Here is a 12,826-nt window from a genome sequence, read left to right as displayed (position 1 = left end):
TAAATTAATTTGTTTCTATAAAATTCAATTAATTTCTTTTGTAATTCAATTCAATGTGATTTAAGTCAATTCATTTCATTTTAAAGGATTCCAATTCGATCTGATCTGATCTGATTTGATTCGATTCAATCCGATTCAATTTAATATCATTTGATTCATTTGGATTCCATTCAGTTATGGCTTTCAGTCTTTCATTCCATTTCTCTCTGTTACAGTCTCCTTTCCCACTCAACAGTTTCTTTTTTCCGTTTGTGTGTATGTGTGTGTGTGTGTGTGTGTGTGTTTACTGTCTTTCCTCTTCCTCATTCCTGCGTGTTTTTTGTCCAGTTTTATTCAGGGTCGGCACAAAGGCCTCGAAAGGGAACACTAGGACACACACACACACACACACACACACGAAGGTTGAGTTTCAATGGCTGAAGGAATGTGAAACTGCACACACACGCACCACACACACAATATGGTTCTCACACATGCAAACACGCAACCTGCGATCCACAGAGACCAGTGGCACACACACACACACACACACACACACACACACAGACACACACACACTCAGATCTTACCTCATACTGTAGTAGCGGTTTTGTGTCAACATTTTTTTTACAAGTTTCTTGTTCGTGTCTTTGTTTTTATCACGCAACACAATAATTGTCTAAGATTTTACTTTGAGTTTATTTATTTGTTTTAATTACACATTTATGTATTTAGCATTTTATAAAACTATAACCCTGAACAAGTCCATAAATTAAGATAAATAAGGCAAGCTTTTTAATTACAGCAAAAGTAATGGCGCCCTGTTCAAGTAGTGTGTATAGTAGAGGTAGGGGGCGCTATTACATTGTTCCCTCATCATTTCTTTATTTCGGCTTTGCCTTTTATGGAGATTGGTGGGTGTGGCCAAAAATGTAAAAAAAAAAAAAATCTAATAATTAGAAATCGGCAAAACACTATGAAAATTTGACAGACGAACAGCGACACACAACTTCACTAAAAGATAAACGATAAAACAAATGATAATCACTGAGACTCACTGAACGTTCAGAATGTTGAATCGAGTTCAAGAGAATTGGGTAACTGTTTACTGACGGCATATGGGCCAAGTTCTGATTGAGTGTGTGTGCTTTAAGAGTAAACCTTGGATCGTGTGTGTGTGTGTGTGAGAGAGAGAGAGAAAGAGGTTAATGCTCTCTGTTCACGTGTCATTGTGGTATGTAATGAATCAAGCACAGCGGAATAATTACTCCCAATTAGTACAGAGTAGTAATGAGTGTGTGTTTCCAGTGTGTGTTGTTACGGAATGACAGACTCTACAGACAGGAATTAGAGAAAACCCGACCGGGCGCTTTTATTAAGAGTGAATGATAACTGTTTGGGATGGGACGTGGGTAAGAGAGTGAACTGGAAAGTCTTAACTGATATGATGCTGGAGCTGGTGGTCGGTGGATCAGGAATGTTGGAACGGGTAGACAGGACACGGAGCTTGGAGAGACGAGGAGACACAGGGACGAGGGGAAGTGAGGTGTATTTGTATGTGTGGGTCATGAGGTTCAGGTTTGTGTGATTAGAATTTGGGAGATTGGAAACGTTGATTGGGGGCGGAGCCTGGCGAGTCCGTTAAATGTGTCTGCGTGTGTATGTGTGTGTGATAGCGAGGTCTGCATATGTGTGTGTGTCACGTGTATATCAGTTCTTTAACAACAGTGACTTACATAACACTGCATACCTCTCTCTCTCTCTCTCTCTCTGTTTCTATTCATTTTATTACTTTTATTCTTTTTGCACAAAATTCTAAATCAATAAATATAAGTTAGAAACTCAGTTTGTGATGTCACAAAATGGAAACATAAAAGTAACCTATTACATTCTATATGCAAATGTGAATATAACAACATGGTTATACCAGGGATGTGATTTTACAAAAAAAGGCAAATTTCACATTTAAAATTTTGTTATTTTTCACTTTTAAAAAAATACAGATATTTGGCACAAACTATAGCTACAATTGTGCAAAATATCATAACATTTAATTAGGGGAATTTCGATGGAATTTTCCGTCATAATGACCGAAGTGAACCCTGTATGACATTCAAGTTATCAGAGCATATCTTTTATAACAGCAGAGTATTTGCACATGGAAAAAAAAAAATGTTTCTAGTGCATTCTGTTCTGTTCTCTAAACCTAAGCACTTCCTGCTGGATCCTGACTCGCGGTTATCCGTTAAAACCATAAATCCAGCCGTAATCCTGATTTCATCTTTCATTAAGAAGCTTTGCTCGGCCTCACCGCTGCACATTACACCTCCTGAGTTCCTCTCGCTACGAGCAGCAGCGTTTCTGACCGTCCCTTCGCAGTTCTTACGAGAAATTCTGTGGTCAGCTTCGGAAAACCCAAGGAATGCTGCCAGCACCTCTGGGTCGCCTGAAAACTGCCGCGGTTCAACACGCGGTCGTGCCTGAGTGATTCCGGGACGTGCAGCCAGGACGAGCGGCCCTCAAATACGCAGCATCGAAAATACCCTGGCATCGATTTAGCGTCCATTTGTACAGGAGGAAACGCTTTCTGACTTCTATGGACGGCCTGTGCCGAGGATTGATTTGGTATGTCTGGATCTGGATTTGTTTTGTAGCATTTATGAAAACCTTTACAAATTTCTGAGCTGCTTCTTCAGTTGTTTTCAGAGTCTGCTCGCAGTAGAAGCATTTCCAGCAAACAAGTTAAAAATTTTATGTTTATTAATTAATACATTTTGTGTGACGTGGTAAATGTGTCATGTAGATAAAGATGGGATGGCAGTGGGTAAAAGAGTCAAAGGAGAAGGGAAGATTATGGTGTATGTTCAATATGATCTGTTCAGTGCAACAAAAAAAAAAGATTAACTTTAAGGAGTAAACACACCTTCTTCACTGTGACTGAAGGACAGAGGCCACACGTCCTTCACTGAGACAGACAGAGAGGCCACGCCTCCTTCACTAAGATAGAGTCACAAAGGCCACGCCTCCTTCACTAAGATAGACAGTCACAAAGGCCACGCCTCCTTCACTTAGATAGACAGTCACAAAGGCCATGCCTCCTTCACTAAGATATACAGACACAGAGGCTACACCTCCTATACTAAGACGGACAGACAGAGAGGCCACACCTCCTTCACTGAAACAGACAGACAGAAAGGCCACACCTCCTTCACTAAGACAGACAGACAGAGAGGCCACACCTCCTTCACTAAGACAGACAGACAGAGAGGCCACACCTCCTTCACTAAGACAGACAGAAAGGCCACACCTTCTTCACTAAGACAGACAGACAGAGAGGCCACACCTCCTATACTAAGACGGACAGACAGAGAGGCCACACCCCCTTCACTAAGACAGACAGACGGAGAGGCCACACCTCCTTCACTAAGACAGACAGACAGAAAGGCCACACCTCCTTCACTAAGATAGACAGACAGAGAGGCCACACCTCCTATACTAAGACGGACAGAAAGAGAGGCCACACCCCCTTCACTAAGACAGACAGACAGAGAGGCCACACCTCCTTCACTAAGACAGACAGACAGAAAGGCCACACCTCCTTCACTAAGATAGACAGAAAGGCCACACCTCCTTCACTAAGATAGACAGAGAGGCCACACCTCCTTCACTAAGACAGACAGACAGAGAGGCCACACCTCCTATACTAAGACGGACAGACAGAGAGGCCACACCTCCTTTACTAAGACAGACAGACAGAGAGGCCACGCCTCCTTCACTAAGACAGACAGACAGAGAGGCCACGCCTCCTATACTAAGACAGACAGACACAGAGGCCACGCCTCCTTCACTAAGACAGACAGACAGAGAGGCCACGCCTCCCTCATAAGATATACAGACACAGAGGCCACACCTCCTTCACTGAGACAGACAGACAGAAAGACAGAGAGGCCACGCCTCCTTTACTAAGACAGACAGACAGAGAGGCTACGCCTCCTATACTAAGACAGACAGACAGAGAGGCCACACCTCCTTCACTAAGACAGACAGACAGAGAGGCCACACCTCCTTCACTAAGACAGACAGACAGAGAGGCCACGCCTCCTATACTAAGACAGACAGACACAGAGAGGCCACGCCTCCCTCATAAGATATACAGACACAGAGGCCACACCTCCTTCACTGAGACAGACAGACAGAAAGACAGAGAGGCCACGCCTCCTTTACTAAGACAGACAGACAGAGAGGCCACACCTCCTTCACTAAGACAGACAGACAGAGAGGCCACACCTCCTTCACTAAGACAGACAGACAGAGAGGCCACACCTCCTTCACTAAGACAGACAGACAGAGAGGCCATGCCTCCTTCACTAAGATATACAGACACAGAGGCCACGCCTCCTTCACTTAGAAAGACAGAAGCCACACCTCCTGACACAAAGAGGCCACACCTCCTACACTGAGAAAGACAAAGGCCATGTCTTCTCCAATGAGACTGACCCACAGTCTTATTTACTGGCCTTGCCCTTGTGTGTGTGTGTGTGTGTGTGTGTGTGCGTGCGTGTGTGTGTGTGTGTGTGTGTTTGTGTGTGTGTGTGTCTGGAACTGTTTTGATGATGCCATCTTGATTCCTGACAGTGGACTAAGAATAGACGAGTATCTGGCAGTTCTGTCCTAGTGAGGCTTTTAATAACACACACACACAACACACACACACACACACACACACACACAACACACACACACACACAATGAGTCACACAGCTGTTGACAGTGTAAAACTGCTCTCTCACAGTGGCCCTGGCAGGCCATGAACTTTCAACTTTAAATCTCTTACAAAACATATTTCTGCATAAGTTTGTGTGTGTGTGTGTGTGTGTGTGGGAGGGGGTAGTTGACTATTTAGCTTTATTATATAACTGTGTAATAGCTGGCATCTGAAGTAAAAATCCTGTCAGGTTTGTAAACACAGATGTTAACGTTAATGCTAATGATTTAGGATTTGATGGTAATGATTTTAGCGGTTAGCATTTCACCATCCTGGCTCCATAATCGTGTAGAATTAGTCAAGGTTTTTAGAAAAATGTTTGCATTGTTTTCGAAGACAGTATGACTGGGCACATTTCCCTCCAGCATCCTGTCGAGCAGTAAATCTCCTCATGCTAACGGCAGCCATTACAACTGAGCTCTTTCTTTCCTTCTGTTCACTATATTTAGGTTTCTGTCACACACACAGATTAATACTGCTGGATCTCAATATGTGATTTCTGAATGAGGAGACCATTCGACAGCCAGTGTTAGCATCTCCATGTGTGTGTGTGTGTTTCCTGTTGTGGCAGCTGCTGTGATGCCGCCCGTCTGTACCCGCGAAACACTATCCCATAATATAAATCTTATTGCCAGGACAACTTATACTGCCACACCTACAGTGCTAAAACTGCACATGTGACGAGTGGTGTGTGTGTGTGTGTGTGTGTGTGTAGATGTGGAAGCTAAGAATAAAAGCTTTTAGACACTTATATAAGTGATTGTGTATTATTTACATTATATACAGCAATAATAATACAGATAATAAACTTGTAAAGGAATAATAATAATAATAATAATAATTATTATTATTATTATTATTATTATTATTATTATTATGTCAAATTAAGATTTTTTCAGTATACTCTGATAAGTTTGCCATTTGTTTTCTAGACCACCAGCATTAAAGATTGACATAAATAATTGACTTTTCATAGCAATTTACCAATATTTCTAAGATAAAAGTTGATATTCCGGACAATTCCGTCTTGTTTTATATTTGCTAAATAAATCTTAAATTAATTAAATAGAAATTTGGGGGAGGGGGATTTCATTGCATAACACAATTCTTTTGTTTAACAATTCATGTATTTTTTTTTTTCGCTGACTTCTAAGATTTTTGCGTTTGAGATGTACAATGTTGCAGTTCCTCAATAACCCTGCAGGTGTCGCGCTTATTACTATTTACATATTGGCAGGCAGAAAAGCATTCTGTGTAGTAGGAGCAAATTATTTGCTCAGTTTGTTAAGTATTGCAACAAATTAAAAAAAAAGTATATTAAATTGGGATATTTCTAAAATCATCATACAGAATCGCAATACTAATCAAACTAAATAATTCCTATAATAAATCCTAGCTAGGTACTGAGTTAATGCTATAATGCTAGTTAAACGAATAATGCTAGCTAGCTAAATTGTTATATGTTATCATTATTAAGCTTGAAATGTTTAATTCCTAGTTGCCCATCAACAATGTTTTCAAGACTTTAATGTACTTCAGTTTAAAAGCTGGGTAATGCCTGAGGATAGCTTTACCATAGACGATCATTATGGATTGGGTAAACAAAACTAAAGGCACAGTGAAAGTCGGATCAATAGGAACATGTTTTTCCTCAAATGTGTTGGTCTATATTTTCATGCAGCATTGAATGCTAACTTAACTACAATTTATTCCTGCTATTGTAAGAAACATCAATATGTTGTACATAAGTTTAAAAAAAGACTGAACAGGGTTTTTTTTCTTTATCTAAAAACTTGACATGATATTTAAATTATTTTTAAACCCCAAATATATATTGTACTGGAAGTTTTTCACTGGGGCTCAGACTTTTGAACCCGACTGTATTTTTTATAGCTAATAGCAGCAGTCAAGTTAAATTTAAAATGGTAACAGGAGCAAGCAAGACGTCTCTCCGTCTGTGTGTGTGTGTATGTGTGTGTGTGTGTATTTGTAGTATGAGAAAGCCTTCTAAAAGAGCATCATGGGGCAAATTCAGTACAGGGAGATCTGCAGAGGAATTTGACTCTCAGTCATTTTAATAACTCAGCCGACTGCTAGGACAGATTAACAGAGCGGCGAGAAATCATCAAAACACTCAGGAGGAAAGTTTGTAGTTAACAACGACGGTGCTTAATGGTATGTGTTAAAGTTTTATTTTTATACTTTTGAAAATATATTAAGACTTAAACATAAGGTACACGGTGTGTGTGTTAGTGTGTTTGTGTGTATTTGTGTGAGGAAGGTATCAACCGTTATGTGTTACTATGTACAGTACAAGGCTAAGTAGTTGTGTCTTTGCATCCACTTTTCCAAAACACCCAACATTAAAGATAGGTTAAAAACATTTCAATACTTTTAATCAAGACTCATTTTAGTTGTTTCATAGTAATTTCTCAACATTTCTGAGGTAAAAGTTGATATTCCGGACAATTGCATCTTGTTTTGACTTTTTCTCTCTCTTTATATTTCACGAATAAGGGATTTTCATGTAACTCAGGTTAGTTAATACGAGTATGCTAGTTAAACAAAGAATGTTAGCTAAATTTGTAGTGTTACATATTAGCAAAATTAAGCTGGTTGCCATCTATATAAAAATATGGAAACATTAAGTTAACATTAGGTTAGTATATACAGTAGTTTACTTAGTTCTTAGAGAAGCTTTATAGCTATCCAACTAACAACCTGGCAGAATTTCAGAAATTTATATGCATAAGTGAGAATAATACAGTATTACTACTGATGCTAATCAGCTAGCTAACATCTGCTCACTCGAGGTTAAAAAAAAACTTAAAGAAGTTAACCTAACAGGATTTATGAAATTAATTCAAAATCAAATTTATATTATCGTACATGCAAGCAAGTTCATTTAAAGGAAGGATTTCTAAGAGAATGTTTAGGTTATCTTTAGGCTAATGCTAAAGCCAGCTGGCTGGTATGATCTAATTGATGATTTTTTCGAAGTTAATTTTTTCTTATAATACTATAAAGCAGATAATATGACCAGCTAACTTGAAAGGATTTCTGTATAATGTAATATTTTCTGTTATTGCAAACAGGTTAGATTTTTGAGAGTGTGTTTAGATGTATGTCTTAGACAGCTAGTAATTAGCTATTAGCTAGGTTCTATAATCAGCTTTATTTTCTTGCTATATGAAAAATTAAACAATTGGGTACAAAACTATCATGAGAGTTTGTTTTATGAATCTTCCCTGTACTCCTCATACTTTGAGAAACTTAAGTAAAAAATCTGAAGCTGTACTTTATCTGTTGAGATGTACTGTACGGACAATAACATACTAATCAATGGTTTTCCTTCCTTAACTGGCACAGCTAGACATGTTCCATTTCTCCACAAGCAGCACGCTTTATTTATCTTAATATTCTATTACAATATAATGGAAGGTTCCATTAGTTGTTCCCTAAGGTTTAATTTTGCAGATTTTTTTTTTCAGTGCCTGTAGGAAAAGAAATTCCAACATTAATATGTAATTCTGTTTTAATATATTTTACAGACTTTTATTCAATAAGATTTTAATATGAAACATTATGACAAATAAAATCTATCTATCTATCTATTTCATTTACTACATACTGTATATGTTTATGTATTCACTTGGCTTGGATATTTAATAATTTTACAGTATTGCACTATTAATCTAAAGGTTATATTTAGGGTAAAACAACTTAGCTTTTGTTGAGGTTAAAATGCATAGATAATGTATAATAATGTTAAATTATATTTACTTTTTAGTCTTTTTTTGATTTGTAACTCTTTAACATTTGTGTAGGTCCTATAGTATTTTGGACCCAATATTAAACAATATAATATTTTTAAATTAAAATATCCAGAATAAAGCAGTTGCTAAGGATAACTGACTTAACTGACTTAAACTTAATCAGTCAGTTATTTTAATATTTACTGTGTTTATACTAGTAGTTTAAAAAAACAATCATAACTAAGTTATATATATCTTTAAACTTTAATTTAAAAAATTTAGGGTGAAATGTATGTGTACTATCGAAAAATATAACATTTTCAGTAATTGTTTAATATATGTGCATATTAAGTTTTAAGTGTTAAGATATAAAATAATATATATTAACTTCTAATATATAATATATATATATATAATTCAAGAATTATAACACTTGATTTTTTTTTCAATGTCTAGGATTATGTAATATCTTTGGACCTTACATATTTTTAATATGCTTTCACTTATTTTTACTATAAAAAATATATATTGTTAAATGTTTTAATTTAAAAGTTTACATTTTAAGTTCCATTTTATCATCTATTCTCTTACAGAAACATGAAACCTTTCCTTTCAATCCACATTCAGTCAGGAATTCAGGACTATTTAATAATTAATTAACCTAAAGCCCAGCCTTCCTCATGGGGTCTAGTGCAGTTTGGTCTGAATTATTTACCCTCTGTTGTCCAGAATGAAGGCACTGTTTACAGGATCAGTGGCTGAGTGAGGTTATTAATATGTGTTATGTTTATTTTGTGTGTATGACCGTATGTGCATGTGATGTGCCTATTGAATATACACATACCAGACACATGCTGTAGATTTCTGATGGCAGACTGACCAGTGTCATCCACGGCCATATCCGCCTCGCCTTGTGCTTATGTCATAATGACAAGACTTACTATTTCCTGTCTGTCTGGAATCCCAGTTTTAGGTCCGCATTATACGAATATATGAAGGTAAAATTCAATGGAGTGGCAATAAAGGTTAATAGACGTTGATAAAGGTGGATACCGTGCACAGTTAGGTGACTGTGAAAGTTTAAAAAGATGGAGAACCTGTGTTTAGCATTAAGGCTGGGCAGTGAGTTGATGTCATGTTTATATCATATGCATTGACATCATAATAGACTTTTCATAGGCATTGCTGTTCTCACCATGTGTCAGTGTTTCTTTTATAACTCTAGTTACTTACTATAAAAATGGAACGTGGACAATAAAAGCTGTCTCCCAACTAGTGTTGTGACTTTTTTTTGCTAGATTTAATGAACTTTTTTCCTGTAGAAAGGAAATAAAAAGTTTTGTTTTGTTAGGTTTAGCTGCTTTTGGTGTGATGATGTCATCAAGATGAAAATTTGTGCCGGACATGTTGTGACATCTACGGACTTTTCATGCATGATTTAGCACTCTTTTATAACCTTCATACTTTTGGACCAAGTTTAGCTACATTTTTTGTTATTCTGTCTTCAATGTGCACATTAGGGTGTGATGTCATGACAGGGACAGCTTGCGTCTTTCCCAGCGGGCTTTAGCTACAGTACTTTCCTTTAAAAAGATGTTGGCAAAACAGGAATTTGCCGGTTTATATTAGTTAAAGTACGGTATGATACTTTTTAATATGTGAAACATGTTAGTTCTTCTTCTTCCTTACTGTACAGTATGTTATAGATCTCAGTCCTGAAAATGTCAGAATTATACTGTTTCCTTTGACTGTAACTGGAGACTCCTTCCAAAAACGTCAAATAAACATCTTGTTATATACAGTAGAAGAAATCAGGTTTAATCAGTTTATTATAAAGTTAGGTTCACATGGAGTCCCTGTGTGAGCTGTAACTATAGAAACCTAAACGTCCTGTAGTGTATTTGAATGAATGTTGAATATAAAGCGTTGTTTATATTGTGCGTTTTTTTTCCCCACTCACATCCATGTTTTTTCATGTGTGTTGCAGGAAAGTGAGCTCTTATTCCCCGAAGCGCTAAAAGGGAATCTCCATCATGAACACAGGTACGGGACTAAAATTCAGGAATCTTAAAGCTGTCTAAATGAGCTACAAGGCTAATGAGGCTAACACATTACGGTATACAACCCCCTCTCACCCTTAACCTTGTGTGTAAATATTTTGTGCGAGTTTGTTCTAGAGAGCTCAGTTTGATTCGGGTTTCTTTTTTTTTCTTGTTGCTGCTGATGCTGTTGTTCTCTTATTGGCACAGTTTAGCTGAGTCATGCTAAGCTCCACACGCGGCAGAGCGTGGGATGCAGCAGATGATTTGTGCTCTTTTTAAAAGAGGGGTACAATGCTAAGATCCGACATTTACCACACCTCCGACGCACTTTACAATAAAATACAATAAAGGGAAAAGAAACATCGCAACAAGCAAAGATTATCTCATTAGTGGAACGCTAGCTTGCTTTCTATTAGGTTTGTTACCCTGTTAGCTTTGGTACTAGTGTGAGATGGAAAGTATTTGAGTAATAGTACTGTGGTGATGGTGTATTTACTTGATTTAAGTTTTACTACTTGAGTAAATTTTTGGGCTTTTGATTCTTAAATTTTTCAGTGAACACACTTTTGACCCATGAGCTATATAATATAACGCGAGTGCTATTTCATTAATTATTTATAAAATTTTCTGTACTTCCTCTAGTACTAAAACTCTAATAGTAATACTAGTACTCTAATAGTACTTAATGGTACGAGGGTAAGTCGAAAATTATCTGCACTCAGTTCATATTAAAACTTCTTATCAGAGCTTTCCCAGAGCTTTTATTTGTAACTGCGGTGCGAGCAAAAGTGGACGGTCCACTTGTGATTCGCACGAAAGAAGAGCAGCATGCAGTGATTTATTGTTTATCATTTTTTTGTATGTTTCTTGGGCTGAGTGTGTACCTGTTGCCAAAACAACTCACGGGAGACCACCAACAGAAACATTTGGATTTCAGTGATCTAAGGAAGGTGGAAGTTTCTTTAAGAGAATCATTACTGATGATGAGACACGGATTCATCGCTACGAGCCTGAGAGTAAACGGCATGGAATGTAAACATCCTCAATCACCAACCGGGAAAAAGTTCAAAAGTCAACCATCAGCTGGAAAATTCATCAACACTTCTGGGATTCTTAAAAGGTTCAACAATTAACAGTGCTCATTACTGTGAGACGCTTATTGAAGAGCTGAAGCCTAAACTTCGGGTTTAAGCGCAGAGGACTGATATCCGAGGGTGCCGTGATCTCTGTGCACGCTGTTGACGATCTGCGAAAACTTTGTTTTGAGTTGTTAAGGCATCTTTCCTATAGTCCTGATCTCGCACCATCTGATTTTCACCTGTTTGGTCCCCTGAAAGCAGAACTACGAGGACGAAGTTTCACTTCTAATGAAGAAGTGAAGACAGCTGTGCATTCGTACTGTAGCTCGCAGCTCAGCTTAAACCATTTTAAATGAGGGAATACAAAAGCTTGTTGACATGTGGATAAAGTGTATTAAAAAGCAAGGAGATGATGTTTATTTTAATAAATTCTACAGCCAGAGAGCGGATAATTTTTGACTCTCCCTTGTACTGTATATCATATAAACTGGAAAAAAGATGACAGCTGTGTTAGTGATGCTTGTTTTTCATCTGCTGTGTGTTTACAGGTAGTGAAAGTCATTTGTCGGAGTCTGGTAAGTGTGATTGATTATGTTCATTTGAATAAGTGTGTGTATGATCTTTGGTTGTGCTCATGTCATGGTAAAGGGATCTAACCAGAGATCGAACAATATCTTGACAGTAGATTTAGGACCCTGACGCAGATATATAGATGGATGGTGCTAAATAATAATCAATGGTCTGTATGTTTGTGTGTGTAGATGGTTGGCAGTCCCGCAGCATGAATGACGGATTGAGGAACGGCGATGCGAGCAACTCTACTCTGACATCTAAAGGTTATCGGAGTGTTCGTCCCAACCTGCAGGACAAGAGCAGTCCTGTCCCGGTAAACCCCTACAACATACTGCATTCTCCACTCTGGTTGAACCTGTTAAAGAAAAAATAGCAAAAGTTGTCCACCTTTAAATGTTCGCCATATTAGCGATGATCAGATGTTATAATGGATGATCACAAGCTTTGACTACTGAGTTGACTTGTTGTGGCGTTCAGTCGACAGCTCATATCTGATGCAGGTCCGGTTTGAGTTAAAAGTTAGGATTTTGGTGTTCAGTAGTACTCATCTCATACCCAGCATTCCTCTGCTTCACACAGCATGACGATCTTTTATGTGATATTTTTATGTGTTAAACTGTAAAGCAGCAGGAT

General features: G+C 37.8%; 1 protein-coding gene across 1 annotated transcript in view; it reads left to right on the top strand.

The window, feature by feature from the left end:
* Positions 1–12,826, top strand: part of sorbs2a (sorbin and SH3 domain containing 2a) — a 49,934-nt gene that overhangs the window by 10,341 nt on the left and 26,767 nt on the right. The window contains exons 4-6 of the mRNA XM_053479628.1: positions 10,487–10,542; positions 12,169–12,195; positions 12,382–12,506. Coding sequence (XP_053335603.1) covers positions 10,533–10,542; positions 12,169–12,195; positions 12,382–12,506 — 162 coding nt within the window. The 5' untranslated portion in view covers positions 10,487–10,532. The remainder of the gene's footprint in view (positions 1–10,486; positions 10,543–12,168; positions 12,196–12,381; positions 12,507–12,826) is intronic.

This window comes from Clarias gariepinus, chromosome 20, assembly GCF_024256425.1.
Source record: "Clarias gariepinus isolate MV-2021 ecotype Netherlands chromosome 20, CGAR_prim_01v2, whole genome shotgun sequence".
Classification (NCBI taxonomy): Eukaryota; Metazoa; Chordata; class Actinopteri; order Siluriformes; family Clariidae; genus Clarias; species Clarias gariepinus.
The sequence above is the reverse complement of the archived record's forward strand: the minus strand, read 5'-3'. Positions and strand labels throughout refer to the sequence as shown.